The sequence below is a fragment of the Mastomys coucha genome, unplaced genomic scaffold (genome assembly GCF_008632895.1).
Source record: "Mastomys coucha isolate ucsf_1 unplaced genomic scaffold, UCSF_Mcou_1 pScaffold14, whole genome shotgun sequence".
Lineage (NCBI taxonomy): Eukaryota > Metazoa > Chordata > Mammalia > Rodentia > Muridae > Mastomys > Mastomys coucha.
In genome coordinates, this window is record NW_022196896.1 from 40,305,917 (window position 1) to 40,326,335 (window position 20,419).

Consider the following 20,419-nt stretch of genomic DNA (forward strand, 5'->3'; position numbering starts at 1 on the left):
GCTCACAGCCATCCATCAAACTGAGTACAGGGTCCCCAGTGAAGGAGTTGGAGAAAGGACCAATGGAGGTGACGGGTTTGTAGCCCTTTAGGACGAACAACAATATGAACTAAGTAGTACCCACGTTGGTGTTTTTAAAGTATTTTGCCTTTATTTAGAATCAACTGGGGTGCTGGGACATTTTAAGGTAGATATGGCCAGCTTAATAGGCAGTGATAACGAATGATAAAAAGCATCTCATTCAATTATAGACTGTATAGTGGTATGTGTCACTGATTGAGTGTCAAAGCTTTATACATGCCAAGCCTTGTCCCACTTTTACATCTAGGAACTAACTCTTGCCCCAGATCATGTAGCTGAGGAGATAATAGAATAGTCTCTCAATTACATTTATTGTTAATCATGAAACATCTAGTCTGGTAAGGCCTGACTACTGTATCAGCTATGGTCATTGTCATCTCACTTGGCTATAACAAACTTAAAATAATTGGCTTTTTCATTATAGGAAGATGCAAGGTTAGCCCAAAAATATGTCTACAACCCCTCCATTTTGAATGGGATGTTGATAATTCTAGTAGTTTATAGAAGATGAGTTCAATGTGTCTATCAAGTTCATGTCAACAGAAACTACAGCCTTTGTGTACAGAGTCTTAATCGCCACTTCCTTATTTTGAAACTCTTATTAGCAACAGTTTTTTCTTTCAAATGAAAGCTTCAACATGCTTCTTGTGAAATGAAAAGTATCCTTAAAACTCATAGATCAGTGTTTTGTTAGCTATCATCAGAGAGACTTTGTCTTGAAGCAGATGGGAATAAATGCAGAGACCAGTAGCCAGATATTACACTATTACACACACACACACACACACAGAGAGAGAGAGAGAGAGAGAGAGAGAGAGAGAGAGATGGATGGACTTGGGGAGTGAAAACATGGTCAAAATATATTTAAACTTAAAAAATTTAAGATAATAATAATGAAATGTATCAATGGAAGCTAAAGATCTTAGGCTAGCTTTACTTTGTTTTGATTCTAAACATTTCATATTTTTAAATTTAATAGCCAATCAATTTCAATAATTGTTATAGCCTGAGATCATACTAGGTTTCCCATGGGCCAAAAAATGGGTTTCTACTCATATATGAGATATGACTGGACAAGTGAGTGAATCCTGAGCAGGATTTAGTCCATGTAGTAGAACTGCGGTTGTTTCAGGTATAAAGCTCTTCCTTGCTTTAGGGACACACTTTTCTTACACTGTGCTGTGAACCCTGCCTAATAACCTCACTGTCCTGGTTGAAGTAATGACTCTTATTGTGAGGGTTGGGAGTTCTTTATAAACTTCCTGTTTGCCTAAAAATATCACCACAACGATTGGAAAGCTTACTTTGGAGTTTTCTTCTATTTTATGCACTACATGTAAATAATCCTCAAACTAACATATGGATTTGGTGAAGTTGTATGTAAATTTCTTCACTCTCCTTTTCTTTTCTTTTTTTTTTTTGGTTTTTTTTTTTTTTTTTTTTTTTTTTTTTTTTTTTTTTTTTTTTTTTTTTTTCGAGACAGGGTTTCTCTGTATAGCCCTGGCTGTCCTGGAACTCACTCTGGAGACCAGGCTGGCCTCGAACTCAGAAATCCGCCTGCCTCTGCCTCCCAAGTGCTGGGATTAAAGGCGTGCGCCACCACCACCCGGCTCACTCTCCTTTTCTAAGAGGACAATCTATTATAAATTCTTCTTCCTAACTCCATGGCAAAGCATTTTACACTTAATTGAAGTGGGAGACATCTGCCTAGTAGTAATTTGCTTTGTATTGGTTAGATGATTGTATTGAATTTAAACATGGATTAGCTTCCAGTATGGAAAACACCTGAAGTTCCAGGTGCAAGAGCTGTTTGTTCCTGTCAGTTCCCAGTGTTGCTTCTTTGTCTCCTGCTTTAACAATGGACATGCCTTCCCTTGCCCTCAGTTCCCAGTGTTGCTTCTTTGTCTCCTGCTTTAACAATGGACATGCCTTCCCTTGCCCTCAGTTCCCAGTGTTGCTTCTTTGTCTCCTGCTTTAACAATGGACATGCCTTCCCTTGCCCTCAGTTCCCAGTGTTGCTTCTTTGTCTCCTGCTTTAACAATGGACATGCCTTCCCTTGCCCTCTGCCACTGCTTCACCACCTTCTGGTTCTTTCATCTCCTTCCTGGAAGGAGCCATCCAGATCCCTCAGGGTGCTGTCCTCAGCACTCTAACTGCGCTCAGATTCCTGCCCTGTCAAAGAAATGGCTAGACTTTAGTTGAAGCCCCTTGAACTATTCTCCTTATTATTGTTCAACAGAACAACCTGCTGCAGCTGACCTTAAACCTTTTCCTTTTTCTTTTTTTTTCCTTTTTTTTAAGCAGTTCTATGGAACTTAGAGCTTTGTTTCTTCTTTTCTTCTGTCCTTTACATTGACAGTCTCCAGGACTCAGCACTTGATGTCCTTTCATTCTTCCTCCCTAGGTGACCTCAGTTTTCTGGTGTACTGGCTTCTCCATGTGATGTTAACGAGCATCTCAGCCCTTACATGTTTTCAACAAAGTCCCCATCCCACCCCTCACAATGTCTCCTCTATCTCAGGCTTACACCATCTTTCATTAGGTGAATTCCATCTTTCCATATTTGTGCTTCCACATCCAGAGTCAACCAACTGCAGATCAAGAGCATTTTGAAAAATAAAAGGAAATAACAAAATTTTAAAAATGATTTATAACACATTCTTATATAGCATTTATATTGTTCTAGATTTATAGAAGCAATGTAAGGATGGTTTTAACATTGCATAAGGAGTGATACTGTTCTATAAGAAAAAATGGTGCCTGCTAAGCCTTTAAGCTTCTTTTGATCCCTGGAAACCACATGGTAGAAGGAAAGTACTGACTCCTGCAAACTGTCTTCTGACTTCTGAATGCACGTGTGCGTGTGTGTGTCCTCTGATTTCTGAATGCGTGTGCGTGTGTGTCCTCTGATTTCTGAATGCGTGTGTGTGTGTGTGTCCTCTGACTTCTGAATGCGCATGTAAGTTTGTGTGTGTCCTCTGACTTCTGAATGCACGTGTACGTGTGTGTGCATGCACACTCACACACACACACACACACATACTAATGAGTAAATGTAAAGATTAAAATAAAAAATTATATTTAAGTGCTATGCCACTTTATATAGGAGATTTAAACATCTCTGATTTTCAGTATCCCTGCCATATCCTGGAACCAGCCTTCTGCAGACTCAGATTCTAATTCATCAGTAAATGGATAAAGATAGCAATGACCCTAGGCTTTGCTGTTCCATAGTAGGCCTGATATTTTCTCCTTCACAGACCACCCACACCAGTGTATCTCTTTATTGAAAATTATCAATTTTTATTATTATTTGGGGAAAAAGAGCTTTAATCCTCCGTTTCTGATAAACATGATGTTTTGCTTAATATTGCTACAATTTAGGTAGGTTGGAGTTTGTTAACACATGGCACAGAATATGTTCTTATACATGCACCACAGTTGGTTCATAAGCCGAACCTTCCTTCTTTTAGGATTTTCTTTATGAAAGTTGTTACTGTGGAGTCCAGAGGCCTAATGTCTGGATATATAGTGATGTACCCAGCATTGTAGTACCTGTGATGGAGAGACATGCTTGTTTGTGCCTCCCCCTGAGGTTAACTGCCTCAGTCCAAGTTCTGATGCTGTAACAGTGTACCATGGCCTGGGTGGCTAATGAGAAGTAGTTGGTATTCAGCTCACTATGCTAGGTGAAGGTCCTATAACATCTGATCAGCATCTGACAAGGATCTGCCTGCTGGGTCATCACATGACCAAGGGTGTTGTATTGAGACAGAGAGTGTGTCATAGAAGATAGAGACGTAGAGGCAGAGAGATCTAGATCTTTTCCCAGAACAGCATGCCAACATGCTCTTCAGCTCAACATGAAGACCTCTCACTTGGCCATCCCTCTCAAAGGTCCAAGCACTGCCATCCCAAGCACTAAGCTAAGAAATTTGAAGATGCTTCAGAATCACCTAAAAATCACACCTAAATTCTACCCTGAATTGTGCTTCTGACACATGTATTTGGCACACACATGAAATTCATACTAGACATCCGAGGATGGGAGACAGCACTGATTTTCTGAGGTTCTTGCTTCTATAGATAGACTTGACAGAATTGCTTCCTCTGTGATTCTTTTGAATTAGTTCAGGAACATCCAAACCTAGGGCTATGATTTCTCTCTAGGTATGGAGTCAGGAATTTGTGTTGTGATATGAATCTGACATTCTACCTCACTGTCCCCAAAGCTACCATCTCTAATCACCCTAGTACTTACTGCCATCTCTGACTCCTAGTCACCATCTTAGACTTTAGGAGGTTCATCACCTTCATAGACTTTATCAACATGTCTGATCACCCACCTTGTATATCAAGTTTGTTACACATTTGTGATACACATGATTGTGCCTCAGTGGTTGTTCTTTATAACAATATCCACAGCGTTTACCTGTACCACTCCAAGTGTGTACTTCATAGGACAGGAGTTGTATCTCCAGTGCTTACCTCAGAGGTCAAAACAGATACTTCCCTCTCTGTCTAACTGGATGGGTGCTATCATGACATAACAAAATTTACTCCTATGCCTATGTATGCCATGCAGCCTCAGCTAAGACTTTAATCTTGAGGTGAGAGTAGACAAAACTTGGTGTTGAACATTTGCATCTAGCCTTCTTTAGATTCTGGACCTGTCTTGGTAGGAAGTTTATTATTGAAATAGAGATCTAGATTTAGAATCCCTCAGGGTCCTTGGTTCTCTTCAATGTACACGGTTGTCAAGTTAGGTGGAAATCTTCTTAATAATTTCCTGCACTTCAGGCCAGTTTCATTCTGATTCCCACTGTACTACTTGACTGAGCTATATATAGCTAGAAAGAATATACAAATGGTTTAATCTGCATGCTATATGTATATATGTGTATATAGTTATTTATCTGTGTATATATATATATATAAGAGAGGCTTTTAGTCCAACAGTGGTCTTATAGAATACTGGGTTTTATATTACCATTGAATTTAAAGTGTCACAAAGTGACCAGTGGCGGTCTTAATTCTTGTTCATTTCAAAGCCAAAATTATCAGTCAGCTTGTAGCATAATAATGTAGGATCATGGCTGTGGTTTTAGAAAGAAGACAGGGTTATTTAATTCAACTCTCCTTCTTACTGAGAGATCAGATGCTAACTTTCCCAGCATCATATCCAGTCCTGTGAGAGAGTCTTGTTACCAAGGCCAGAGGACATCAAAGGCCCCTGAAACCACAATTTAGTTGAACTCTATGAGGTGCCTGCTTCTTATACACAAAACTGTTAACTCGTGGAGGTTTCCTTCTGCTGCCTGAGCAAGAGTAAAAGTTATTCCTAATTATGAGGAAGGCTGGAAGTGCCCTATAATTTGTAGCCAGGGAAATGGAAGCTGGCCTAGAGTTCAAAAAAGTCTCCTGATGACTTTCTAGATCCCAAAACTGCTGAAGAGAAAATGTCTGACAATGAATAAGAAAAATCTAGACATACCAAAAATCTTGTAGAAAGCCCAGAGTGAGTGGGTAATGTATGAGTAGAACTATGTTCACATTAGAAGGAGTTTAGGGAGCAAGGGGAGAGAGTGCTTTGAAGTAAGGGGAGACATACTTAGTGGAACCAGAATGTTGGCCTCATAGACCACAAAAGGAACATATGGAGTCACTTGGAAACCATCTGCAAGTTTAGGGTAGAAGTGTCACCATACTTGGAAGTCACAGATGATTTGAGTGGCACTTTATCGTAAATGTCTTAAAAGCAAAATACGCACCCCACCTAGGACGCTCAGCCATCTGGTAAGAAGCATGAAGCCTAGCCTGCTACTCTGGGCCAATGCCTCTGCAGCTTGCTGCTGCTTCTGCACAGACTCCTGCTCTGGGTGGCTTTCTAGTGGTGCCTGGGATGATCAATCCCATCTTCTTCCCTGACACCAATAGCTAGTTATACTGTTTTATTGACTTGCATAGTTTTAAAACTTGGCTTCCTGCTCTAGGGTACCTTCTAGCAAGTCTTTCTATAAGTCTCTCTCAGCTCCTGGGACCCATGGGACCAAGTGCTAGGAAGTTATGTGACACCAAGGTCATTCTAACATCTAACTCCAGTGTCAGCTGAGCCATATACAGTTGCTGCCTATATACTTTGCTCTATTTGGATATTTGTGTTTTGAAATAGATTCTAATATTGCAATATATTCTTACCTTGTTTGTATAGATGTGCCTTAATTTTCCTTTGATTTCATTAGGGAGGATGCATGTGAGATGTCTGAGTCATTGGTGTGAGTTCAACTGTTCCCACTTCTTCTTTAACTTGCAGTTCTCTCGGGTGCTGAAGAACAGAGCCTGGCCCACCTTTAAGCAGGCCAAACCTAAGATCTCCCCACTGCACAGCAGTGATTTCTGCCCAACCAACTGCCATGTCAATGTGATGGAAGTTTCTTATCCAAAAACATCAACTTCCCTGGGGAGTGCCTTCGGTGTGCAGCTAGATAGTAGGAAACATAATTCTCATGATAAAGAAAATAAATCTCCGGAGCCAGGTATTTTGTCAAGTCATGAATGTGAATTTTAAAAGTGTATAGCTATCTATTCCTGCATAAAATTGGTAGATTCCCAGTGTGTAAGGAAGCCAATGTTTTCATAAGGAAAGGATTCCTGGCTATACTTGCTTAGATTATTTCATATAAATATATAGAACCAGTTGATACTTTTAGTATTTCTCTTGAAGCAGGGAAATTGCTCTTGCTTTCCTTATGTATATGGTTTATCTTGCTGTGAAAAGTTCTTACCTGAAATGATTCTATAGCTTTGAGAACAGTATATGAGGTACAGGAGAAGGGTGCATGATGCTGCAGTGAATCATTGCAATAGGACAAGCAAATTAACTATATTTATAGGCTTTAATAACAATGCCTCAAAAGTTTTAACTTCTGAATTAAGTTTAACATTGAATTGACATTTACATACATGAGCTTGGGCTTCTAAAATATGCTGGCTCCATAAGCAGAAGTTAAGTGATGGAATGGTTTCAACTCCTCAGGGAAACTGAGCCCCATGGTGTACATTCAGCATACAATCACGACCATGGCAGCCCCTTCAGGCCTGTCACTGGGGCACAAGGATGGCCATGGCCTCCGGTACTTGCTGAAAAAAGAAGACTTAGAGACTCAAGATATCTATCACAAACTCCTGGGCAAGCTCCAGACTGCACTGAAGGAGGTGGAGATGTGCGTTTGTCAAATCGATGAGTAAGTATGCTGTGTAGTGCACAGAAGTTTGCCAAAACAAGAGTTATGCAAGGCATTGTTTTTGAAAAATATGTTCATCATTGTGAGAATTTTTGTGCTGACCATAAAGATCTTTGCCATTCTACCTTATAAATACTATAAAATGACAATTCACATGGATAGGAATGTTAAATAATCATTTAATTTCAAGAGAAGGAATGACCCAAGAAGAACACTAAGTGTTATTATAAATCATTAGACTAGACTATGTTCAAAGTTAGGCCCACTGTACAAGTCTGTAGCCCCAGTTACTTATGGAGCCAAGGCAAGAGGATCACAAGTTTCAGGCCGAACTGTGCTACATAGGGAGCTGAAGACCAGCCTGGGCAACTTAGCAAGACCCTGTCTCAAAATATAAAGTGATAAAAAGGCCTTGAGGGTTATAGATCAGTGGTCGAAGATTCACCTACAGGCATGAGATCTCCTGTCCAATTCCAAGTACTAAACAGGTTCACTTAAAAGTGTTCCAAGAGGCTGTGACCATTTCCTTGTTCTGTTCTACTTTTCAGTTCAGGAAACAATATTTGAGTATGTCTTTTGCAGAGATGTTTGTATGCCGTACATAGTATAACATAACAAATACTTAGCATGTATTAAATGAATTAAAGCAAAACTATGTGTTTCTAAGATCAATTATTTTTCCCTGTTCTAGTGGAGCAATAATTTGGAAGTTTAGCCAAGATTAGATGGAGGCAGTTCACAAGCTCCTTTGTAACCAGACTCATTGACTTTTTTTTTCATTTGATACTGAGCATCCCTATGCTCCACAGGCGAGCATGTCATATTCTGCTGTGTTATGCCTCCATCTAGCAGTTCAGTACCAAGGAGAAAAAGTGGGTTTTGGAAAAGTTCAATTTCTCAGGCATAGAAGTAAATGTATAATAATAATAGTAGTAGTAGTAGTAATAAATTTCAATATATTGAAAATATAGAAATTATCAATGTAGTATAGAATATGCTTCCTCGTGTTTTCAAGGAGTAGACATTATTCAGTATATTTAGACCTGATGAGATTCTGAAAGTTATATAGAGGCCATTATCCTATATGCTTTGTGAAGTTGTTGAATTGCTAGTAGATGTGAAGTAAATACTTTCCACACATACATCATCCTACAGTTCCATGAACAACTCTGTTTAGATGCAAAATATTTAGAACATATTCCATACTTCATTTTTTATATTTTTAATTTATTCTTCTCTCATATATTACATCCCAGCTGCAGTTTTCCCTCCCTCCTGTACTCCCATTCCCATCCTGACCCCCAGCCAATCTACTTAATACATATATTTCTCTTCAGAAAAGGGCAGGCCTGCAAAGGATACAGGTTATCAAGCAAACATGGCATATCAATTTCAGTAAGACTGCATCTCCCCTCATGTTAAGGTTGAGCAAGGCAATGCAGTATGAGGAAATGAGTCTCAAAAGCAGACAGGAAGAGTCAGAGATAAAGACTGCACCAACTGTTAGGAGTTACGTAAGAAGACTAAGCTACACAACTATAACATATATGCGGAGGGCCTATGCATGTAGGCTCTCTGTTTGACAGTTCAGTCTCTGTGATTCTCTAAGGCCCAGGTTTGTTGATTCTGTGAGTTTTTCTGTGGTTTTCTTGACATCTCTGGATTCCTGATTTCTCTCTGATGTTTGGCTGTAGGACTTTGCATCTGTTTCCATCAATTGCTGGATGAAGCATCTCCAGTGACAATGGGGCTAGACACCAGTCTATGAGTATAGCAGAACATCATTAAGAATCATTTCATGAGACTGGAAAGAGGTTAATGATCATTTTATGGGTCTCAGAGATTAAGAATACTGCATGCTCTTACAGTGGTCCTGAGTTCAGTTTCCAGCAACCACGTGGTGGCTCATAACCATCTATAATGTAATCTGATACAGGCACACATGCAGGCCGAACACTGTATATAATAAAAGAGTAAATCTTAAAAAAAAAAAAAAAAAAACAACAAAAAAGAATCGTTCCATATAACATTTTTTTGTCATTCATTTTTGGTTATATCCTAGGTCTCTGGGCAAGCCAGGCAGTGTTAGGTGTGAGCTCCTACTTGTGGCATTGGTCTCAAGCTAGGATAGTCATTGGTTGGGCACTCGCTCAATTTCTGTACCATCTGTACCTCTGCATATGGTGTAGCAGGTTGATGTTCTCCCCACTTGAGTTCTCTTGCTGCTTCTCTTCTCTGGGTCTGTGCATTGGGACCTGGCTACCCTTTTCTTTACAGCTAATATCTATTTATAAGTGACTATACACTATGTTTGTCTTTTTGTCTCTTGCTTACCTCACTCAGGATGATTTTTTTCTAGTTCCACCCATTTGCCTACAAATGTAATGGTGTTATTCCCCTTAACAACTGAGTAATACTACACTGTTGAAGCTATAACCCATTTTCTTTCTCTATTCTTCATTTGAGGGACATTTAGGCTGTTTCTAGTTTCTGGCTATTATGAAGAAAAGTGTTATGATCATAGTTAAGTGTCCTTGTAGAATTCTGTGCTAATACCATCTGGCTTTTTTTTTTTTTTTGTAGGGGATATTTAATAGCTGCTTCTATTTTTGTAGGGGTTACACTGCTGTTTAAATTCATATCTAAGCTTGATTTGAGTTTGGTAAGTAGTTCCTATCAGGGTAATTATCCATTCTTTTAGATTTTCCAACTTGGGGGAGTACAGATTTTTAAAGTATGTCTTTGTGATTCTTTGGAGTTCTTGTTGTCTATTGTTATATCCCCATTTTGTTAATTTGGATAATCTCTCTCCTTTTACTTAAATTGGATAAAGTTTGTCACTCTTACTACTTTTTTTTTCAAGAAACAACTCTTTGTTTCTTTGTATTGTTTTGTTTGTTTGTTTGTTTCTATTTTATTGGTTTCTGACCAGAGTTTGTTTATTTCTCTTGTCATGTACTTCTCTTAGATGTGATTTCTTCTATTCTAGATTTTTCAGATATGCTGTCAAGTTGCTAGTATAAGATCTCTCCACTTTACTCCAATTGTTTATTGTTATATATATATATATATATATATATATATATATATATATATACATTAACGTAGGCTCTTAATGCTATGGAATTATTTTTTAGAACTGCCGTCACTATCTCGCTTAAATTTAGGTACTTTGTGTATTAACTTTCATTCAATTCTGGAGGGTATTTAGTTCTTTTCTTAATTTCTGTCTGGACTCCTTTTTCACCGATCAAAGAGCTATTTAGTTTCTGTTAATTTGTAACCTTTTCCTGCTTCTGTAGCTGTTGATATCTCTCCTTAGTCTATGTCAGATAGGATGCAGGATATTATTTCAGTTTTCTTGTATCTATTGAGACTTGCTTCTTGTCTAAGTTATGTGGTCAATTTGAAGAAAGTTCCTTGAGGTGCAGAGAAGTAGACATATTCTGCTGTGTTCAAGTTAAATTTTCTATCAATATCCATTAGTTCCATTTGTGATATGTCAGTTGGGTCCAGCCTTTGCTGTTTTTCCTGGGTGAGCAAGAGTATGGAAGTCTTCCACCATCAGTATGAACAGTCAGTATGTGACTTAAGCTGTGGTGGTGTTTATTTTACCAACTTGGGTGCCCATGTGGTTGGTGCATAGATGTTAGGAACTGGAATGTCCTCTTAGTGGATTCCTGTGATGAGTAGACAGTGCTCTTCCCTGTATCTTTTGATTAATTTTGGTTTGAAGTCTATTTTGTCAAATATTAAAACAGTTACACCAGCTTGTTTCCTAGGTCCATTTGTATGGAAAATCTTTTCTCCAACCCTTTCTTCTGAGGTGATATTATCCTTGATGTTAAGATTTCATTTTGGATACAGCAGAAGGATGGATCCTGTTTCTGCATCCATTCTATTAGTTTCTTTCACTCTCATTTTTTAAATTGGGGAATTGAGACCATTTGATGCTGACAGCTATCAGTGAGAAGTGTTTATTGTTTTCTGTTATTTTTTTGGTGTTGTTATTGATGTTGGTGGGATGTGTATGTGTGTGTGTGTGTGTGTGTGTGTGTGTACGTATATGTGTGTGTGCTTCCTTTTTTTTTGATTTTTCTCTTCTGGTATTATTTATTCCCACTGGTTTCTTGGCTGTAGATATATATATATATATATATATATATATATATATATATATATATATATATGTGTGTGTGTGTGTGTGTGTGTGTGTGTGTGTGTGTGTATACACATATATTCATATATTACTATAATATATATTATTTAAATTTGATTTTATTATGGAATATCTTATTTCGTTCATCTACAATAAATAAAAGTTTTACTGGCTATAGTAGTCTGGACTGGCATCTTTGAACTCTGTAGCACATCTGTCCAGGCTCTTCTGGCATTTAGAGTTTCCATTCCGAAGTCAGGTGTAATTATAATAGGTCTGCCCTTATATGTTATCTTGTATTTTTCCTTTGTAGCTTTTAATAATTTTTCTTTGTTTGTACATCTACTGTTTAGATTATTTTGTGCCAAGGGCAATTACTTTTCTGGTCCAGTCTATTTGATGTTCTGTATGCTTCTTTTACCTAGATAGGTATCTCCTTCATTAGGTTAGGGAAAGTTTCTTTGATGATTATTTTTAATTGTTTCTTTGATCTAGATTTCTCCTTCTTTCTCCTTTACCATTATTCTTGGGTTGGTCTTTTCATAGTGTATCAGATTTCCTAGATGTTTTGGGCCATGAATTTTTTTTAGAATTAACATATTTATATAGGCTGTTTTATGGTCTTTTTTCTCTCATGTTTGAGCTGTGTTAGGATATTTGGGACCTGCTGTGGTAGTGTTTCTAAAGTTTAGTAGAGACGTATTGTCCTGGCTATTATTGATATGTGTTGATTCTGGTGTCTAGGCATGTGGGAACTGGAAGTTTGTAATTCTAGGTGCTGATATCTGGTTTTCTATTTGTTGAATATGCGTTTGTTCCCCTTGTTTCTGTTTCCTCTCTGGTTCTTAGGAGAGGATGGTGCCCGTATTTTGCCTGGTAGGACACTCTACTGGGGTCCTGATAGATGTGTTTTCTAGGGTTTCTAGGTAAAATTTGTTTCTGAATATTAGAAACTGGCATTTTGAAACGAGGTTGAATGGGAGGGGTAACATGATTGAGGAAAGCAATGATATTCCACTGAAAACTGCTTATTGAATACCCTTGAAATGGGGGCATAGTGAGGAGCAACCACATCAGAATGATGTCTGCTGCAGAGCTGAGGATGAGACTGAAGGATTGGATTCAGAGGAGCAGAGGAGAGAGGTGAGCACTTTCATTCAGTTAGCCCACATGCTTCCCAGGGAGTCCCTGCTGGAGTTGGGGGCTGGAATAATACAATGAGTTGAGCAGAGGAGGTTAGTAGGGGAAGATCTATGGGATCAACTAGATATGGGGTGAGTGAGGCTGCTACATGTGTTCTGCTGCAAAGCTGCAGATGAGCCTTAGGGATTGGATCTGGAAGAACAGAGGGAGAGGTGGAAATCTCTGTTCAGCCTGGCAGCTTCCCTGACAGGAGTGAAAGTGTATATTTTTGAGGGGAAAAATGTAAATTAAGGGATTGCTTTACTTATTTTTGATCCTTATATTTAAGGTACTAGTTTTAGCAATGGCTATGTTTCAGTGAACTGAAACTAATTAAAATGATACATTTTCAATTGAAAGGCCCCCATTCTGTTATTATGAAAAGCCTTGCCCAGTTCTTTGTGTTTACTTGAAAAGCAACAAGAAGTACACAATAGCTGGAGAAAAGAATTTAGTCTTCTTCATGAACACCATGTAATTTAATTCTAAATATAAACATTTTCCACATAATTTGATCTGCAGCATCATCTCTTTAAAACAATGTAGTTGTCCAAATGCCTGGGTTCCCTGTTGCCCTTAGTATTCGGAGATGCTCCAATATTGTTGAGCTTAACCAATTATTTAAGAGGCTTGTTACCAGATCATTTTCTCACAATGTAATGATTATTGTTGGTCAGGGTGAAGAAGCAGATAGTGAGACAGCAATAAAGAAATTGTCTCAGATCTGGTAGCCAGCCAGCCCTCCTAGGGTTATTCATTCCTATGAGGGACCTGTTATTGAAGTTGTCTTACTTTGATATCTGGGTACCCCATCTCTCCATCTCTTCTAGAAATTAAATTTCCATCAACACATGGACATTTTACTAAATGTTCCTACTTAGTTTAGTATACGTAGATGGAAACAAGATAAATTTTCTTTGCAATACTATGATAGAAAGAAATATTATTAATTTGATGAAGACTTGGTGGGTTCTGTTACATTCTTAGTAGCTGAATGAATTTTGCCTTTAAATGAGTCATTTGTAGTTAGTTACATTTGGATATAAGTAAGAGGAAAATCAGTGGTCCAAAGTTCTTGATGGGAGTTTATAATGTAGAACGTGCGTATTGTCCTAGCCTAGAGCAGCAGATGGGGAGATTGGGCAGTGTGTCCCAGCTGAGACGGGACCTGAGAAGAGTCCTTGTTGTACAGACACCCCAAGATCGAGTGATGAGCACTACCTGCAGGATGTTTGCACTTAAGGACCTCCAGTGTTGATGGTGGAATTATGTTTGAACCACTTTTCTGGTAAATGTACAAACAGAAGCATACCTTCCCCAAAATCACACCGTGTGCGGCGGTAGAGGGTACACTGCTTTTATACTCACTGGCATATTTCACTATTGCAGTTCTCTGTTATAGCTGGAGGAGAGGGTTTCTCCAAATGACTTCTGATTTAAATGTTTCTAAGACTGAATTGTAATTTTCTTGATGTTTATCCCATTTTCACCCCTTTACCCACCAGGGGCTGACAATAAATTGCTGTTCAACTTTTCAGTTCATCAAGCCAGCATCCAAATATTACCTTTGCTTTCTGTCTGTCTTTTTTTTTGTCCGCTTTTCATATCTTATTAGCATGTTAATTATGCCCCAGGATATGTCCCTGCATGTTATGCTAGAATGAGTCACTGTCATCACCAGTGAGGTCTGGTGTCACCAGTATGTTGCCTAGCTGAGCCTCTCTCTGATACATCCTACATTCAGCAGATGCCAGAGATATCCAATGTGGTAAATTTGCCTAGTACCCTGCTAAAACCAACGCAGCATTACATTGTAGTTAAATTATACTTTTCACATTGTATCCAGTGGAGATTGTACTCTAAACCCTTGGCAAATACCAAAATCTCAAGATGCTCTAATGCCTTATGCAAAATGGTAAAGGATTTGTGTATAACTCACCCTTTTCTTTTTTTAGTCTAATCACCTGTAGATTCCTTATAATGGTTAATACAAGAAAGTACTTGTCATACCCTATTGTCTAAGAAATAACAGAGAAAATGTTGCACACATGCAATGCAGGTAGGATTTATTAAGAAATATTTTTAATGTGTAGCTGTTGGTCGAGTCCATGGATATGGAACACATAGGCCTAGATAGCCAACTGAAGTATCAAGGCTAGCCTGCAAGCTACTTTATGACTCATCCCAAGTACATTTCACTGAATTCTAGCTTTGCTACATGGAGTCTGTAATTTTAAAAAGCAGGCTTGGTCCACTAGTCTCTGGGACCAGCAGCCACCTGACTTGTTCATTTTAGCCAATGCCTCTCCCACAAATGCAGGCTATGCCTCCCCAGAGCTCTGAGATCACTCTCTAGCCAGCCAACTACCCCATGGCCAGCTCTGCCAGTGACCGCCCAGAGCACACTTCACCTTCTCCAGACCTCGCTTTTCCCAGCCCACACTCTGATCCGTTATCTCTATATCCTGGCCAGCTTTGCCAAGCTAGAGCTCTGAGATTGCTTTCTCACCAGCCAACCACCCCGCCACTAGCTCTACCAATGTCCACCCAGTCTGGCTCAGCTCTGCCAAACAGCCAGCTTTCATTTTTTTTTTTCCCAAGAATGATGCCTGATTCTCCATGCCTGATCCTCCAGCTGCCCACTTTCTCTTCCAGCCCACCTTAATGCAGCGAATGAAAAAAAACAGACACCTTTATATTTTAAAACTGACCAGATAACTCAAAGGGCGGGCGAAGATCCTGCCCCATCTTTCTTGGCTTCCACAGGCTGTGGAGGCTGCAAACTATCGGTGCCCTGAGAAACCTACATGTCTCAACTTCTCATCTGCCCATGCCTGGTTCGATTCTTAATACTCTCAATTTATTTTCCTGTCTTGCTTAGAAAATCTCGCCTCTATATCTTTGCCTAACTATTAGCTTCTGCTGTCTCTATTAGCCAATCAACAATTAGGGAAATAATGAGGAAAACAATCAGGGAAACTCCCCCTATAGCTATACACTTTCTACCCCTGAAAAATGATAACTATAGTCATTTTTATCGCTATATACATGAAGGTGCTTGCTGTGATTGTCCGACTCTACACCTGAGGAGGTCTACATGACCAGCCAATCAATTGCACTTTCAGGGTCAAGCTAAGAAAGATCCATAGACATACAAAAAAAGTAGATGTTCCTCCTTTCTAGACACGCTAGTTTGCTGATACCTGATTTCCACTCAATATCATGGTGTTGTATCTCCCACATTATACAAAGGGACACTAAAAATTTCACAGATTTAAAGAAACAAGGATTGCTTTGCTCATTCTTCTTGTCTACGTTGATGAGCCAGGCTACTGATTGTTATACAAGAGCAAGGAATGAGCTGGTTTTACATAAGCATATGGTTTCCTACTGCGAGTAACCAGATACCACATTGCATCATTTTAAACTACCTAAAGCAATTCACGTAGACATGTTTATCCTCAGAGAACTAGGTAAGTGGCCCCTCCCACTCGGACATGCACACTAATGACCACCCAACTTCTCCAGTGTGTAAAAAAAAAAAAAAAATGCAGAGATAGTAAATATTGCCTAATTTACAAAGTGTATGTATGTATGTATGCCTATCATTACAACAACCCCTGCTAAAATAGAATTAATGCCTACTTATAAAGTGGACTTAAATGATTTAAATGATAAAATTTAAGAATGATAAATGGGCTTAAGTGAATGAATACCTAATCCATATTTACCATGTTTACTATGAGAACTCAACAAATGCTAGATGTTATAATGATGATATTTGAGAACACAGGCAGATATGTGATAGCATACAAGGAAGTCTTCATCAATCAGGGTTTAACCTAGAGAAAACTGTTCTGGAGTATGATTCTGCTAAGAAATTAACTAATTGGACCTTTCATAGATAGGTGCATGTTCTCAATGGGTGAAAGCAAGGGAAATATTTTTGGCCTGCACACAAAAATATGTGTGCTTTATTGTTGCTTCTCAGAATCAAGAAATGTTATGCCTGTGATTATTTTCTATCATTCATTTTATTTGTAAGCTTAAACACTTGTTCCCAGAGGATCAGAGCAAGCATATTGCAACTGTTTAAAAAGTGAATACAATTCTTATTACTGTGAGAAAACTATTTATGGTCAACCCCATGATTTTTAATTTAAAATACCCACAAGCGCAGAGGGTTTCCTGTGAGATGAGAAATCCTGCAAGCCTTTCCTGCTTGGTATGCGGAGTTCATCTGTCTCTGCAGTGGGAGCTCGAGTAATTGGAGTTATCTAATTTTTCATCCTTGAGGTGGGGGGAAGGAGTGAATAAATGAACAGTCAAAAGACAAAGAAGCGTCTTTTTAAATAGAGAAACTCTTAAAATAATTCATCGCTTTGGTTACAGAAAATGCTCACAGAGCATTTTGAGCAATGCAAGGGCATTCTCCAGTTTTCATTGGTGTCTGACAACTATAAAATGCCATATGTTATTCAATTAACAGCTCACAGAGAGAAGTTTCCCTACCAAACTATGAAATCATAGCTCTCAGTTGAATCTAGTGGACCATGTACATATTGTGTAAGGAGGCACTCTACCGTTGAGCCATGCCCAAGCATCATCTTTTCATCTCTTTATTTTCTAGAAAATTGTGTTTGTCCCCATCTGATGAACTATAAAGCTTGCTGTTTGCTGCTTCCTGCTAGTGAAATTGACATTCCAGCAAGTCAGAGGCTTTTGTTGAATACTGCATTTACACAACCAAGAACACAACATGGTTTTAATCAGTGATATCCCTTTCTTGAGGTTTACTCAATGTACAGCTTTGGATTACATGTGTTATATAAAATATAACACATCTTGAAATATAACATATCTTGAAATGCCAAAAAAAGAATGTTTGCATTGCCATGAACAAATGAGTATACAGATAATATGCAATTGGTTGGAACTGAGTGTAATAGGTATTTTATAAATGTTACTGTGATTATTGGCTAGAAAGATCATCTATAGGCTATTATTTCAGATGTATTTTTATTCATCTTGTAAGTTTGTAGCATGCTGTTTAATAATAAAACCAAATTTTAATTTTGTCTAATTTTTGATTGTTCTAACAGAAGCATTACATAGTCGAACTTGTAGCCTTAGAATCACAATTGACTTTTACATCAACTCAAGACATTATATCCTTGAGCTAAACTGGAGGACTCTTTGTTGGGTAGATTTGTACATTTCATCCTGGCTGGATTGTCAATGCAAGTGGCCCCTGCCTTCTATTAACCTTACACTGAGTATCTCCCTCCTTAGTATTAGTATGTCCAGAGCACTAGCCTGTTAGAGCAGGGAGAAACTGATGATGTCAACTCTCCCTATCAGATACTGCAGACAGACTTCAGAGAGTGTTTTATTTTTAAGTATGAGGATGAGCTAGGGAGGCTAGTGAAGCCTGGTTAACAGTTGTAGTTAGTAGTTCCTTCCATGACTTTTCCTGAGGAGGCAGGAGCTAGTGTCTGAACTCCCAAATCAGTACCAGTACCAGGCCAAAGAATGGTTTTATTTGGGCTACTTATGGGGATGTATGCATAAAAGTTGCTTTTAGGAGCAGGGATGACTCGTGGCTGCATTATGGAAAGGCCAGTCTTAGCATGGTGTGATGCCTAACAAAAGCTGCATCCTTGGAACTCCCCAAACATTTTGTAAGCAGCTCCGTTGAAGGCTCTTCTTTCTCTCACCATCATTTGCTGGGTTTAGAGCCTTTACTGAAGACTTGTAAATTGTTAGGTTTCAAGACCTTCCTGAACCTTGTAAGTTTCCTTAACCTGCTGAGCCTTATAAGCCTATTTTAACTTAGAGAAAATAACTACACTGTAATGTTACTGGTACCAATGCAAGAGAGAATAGGTAACAAGTGTTATACACCAGAATGCTACTCCCTTTGTATTCTGATTGTAGCCATGGAGGCTAGTTACTTCTTATTCCCATAATCTAACTGTTAGAGAGAACCACCATAATCAGTTCTGATAACAAAGCTCAAGTGGCTGGAACAGGATTTGAATGCAGCCTTCTAAGCTGATCATGTGCTTTTCTGTTACTTCTGAGTACTGAGCATTAAATCTGAGCTTCCTATGATGCATTTTACACAGATAATATTTGAGATGAAACACAGAAGCCTTCTGAAAATATTTGTAAGCTATCACATTTAGCAAATAAAAGACTTATCTATTTTAGCTAGTTTCAAACCATGCACTTATGTTCCAAAAAATGTCACATTGCAGCCTTCTGTCTTCAATAACATATTCTCCTAAATTGGAGCATAAGACAACAGAGTGTGTGATATCAACGGACAGCGACAATGAGAAGGGAGAGAGAAATAGCAAACGTGTCTGTTTTAACGTAGCAGGGGACGAGCAAGAGGATTCAGGTCATGATACTGTCAGCAACAGAGACTCTTACAGGTAAGCTGGTTCTCAATCTCATTTCATCAACAAACTCAAGTGAGAACTGATATTTTCCTCAAATGTTTAAAAAAAATGTTAATGGTTAATTGTGTTTATGGCTGTCTCAAAATAACCACCCATTGAAGAAGGACAACATTGTTCTCATTAATGATCCAGATTATTTAGAGAAAACATTTCTCCCTCCAGCAGTGTGGCCCTGTTCTTGAGAGCTATGCTTATAGTTGTGCAACTGTGTAAGAGCAGTTGTTGAAATGTCGTTCTGATCATAGTTCATTAGCTAGTAAAGAGCTGTCCCTTCCCCCCATTTCCCTTTTCCTTTTATGTATTGCACTTTAATGTCCAGCTTTGTCTTTGTTTCTGCGCTGAGCTGTTCTTGTAATAGTTAGCCAGGACTGGTGTAACCTACCTCTGACTGGCTGGCTAGAACAACTGAAGACTAGAATGCAAGGAAATGCTCCTTTACCATGTAAATTGTCATCTTCCCTCTGTGTCTCCTTGTGTGATCTCCCATTATAGATCCCCATCCTATAGAACAGTAGTCACACTGAACTAAAAACCCAACCTAATGACTTTACAAGGACTATTTCCATAAATCTGGTCACATTTTGGGGTACTGAATGTTAGATTTTAACTTCAGGAGTTCAGGTTAACACAGTTCACTCAGTACCCCTTCCTGCCCAATGGCTCTTCTCAAGGGTTCCATCTCTGAAAGTGATTTTTGCTCCAAAACCTCCTCTCCAGAATTCTCACTGAGCACTTTGACAACTAGTTTCATGAACTGTGTGCAGCCTCATGTCTCTGGTTTCATTTATATTATTTGAAGGAAAATGTTCAGTCTTGTTCATAGTATTTTAAAATGGAAAAAAAACTATATAAGTAGTCATTATATCAAAATTAATCTCATCACATAATATCTCAAACTAGTAATTAATAGTCTTTCAAATGCATAGTCTTAGCATTTTAGAATTTAAAATAAGCTGCCACAGCAACCTGGACTGGGTTCCTGGCTGCTCCATTTAACACAGGAGGAAGTAGAGGACCATGGAGTTATCTTCCTTAATCAGTCTGCCATTCTAAGTTTTATTTTTCCAAAGAGGATTTTAACAAAGACATCAAAGTTGTTTATTCCTGAAAATTTAATAATGAATCAAACACCATTACTATTTCATTTACTTCTAGCTTCTGAAAGTACCAGCATGCTCCATAATAGGAGTCCATAGTTTCTCTTCTCTGGGAAATGACATTTCTAAAAATACTTTGTACCTCACATCCCAGTTATCAGATAATTAAAATTACCCTCACAGTCTCT

At 38.5% G+C, this 20,419-nt stretch overlaps 1 protein-coding gene across 2 annotated transcripts in view; it reads left to right on the plus strand.

The window, feature by feature from the left end:
* Window positions 1-20,419, plus strand: part of Prex2 (phosphatidylinositol-3,4,5-trisphosphate dependent Rac exchange factor 2) — a 300,091-nt gene that overhangs the window by 173,480 nt on the left and 106,192 nt on the right. For both annotated transcript variants that reach the window (XM_031366853.1, XM_031366854.1), the window contains 3 exons: window positions 6,396-6,618; window positions 7,119-7,326; window positions 18,928-19,107. In XM_031366853.1, coding sequence (XP_031222713.1) covers window positions 6,396-6,618; window positions 7,119-7,326; window positions 18,928-19,107 — 611 coding nt within the window. The remainder of the gene's footprint in view (window positions 1-6,395; window positions 6,619-7,118; window positions 7,327-18,927; window positions 19,108-20,419) is intronic.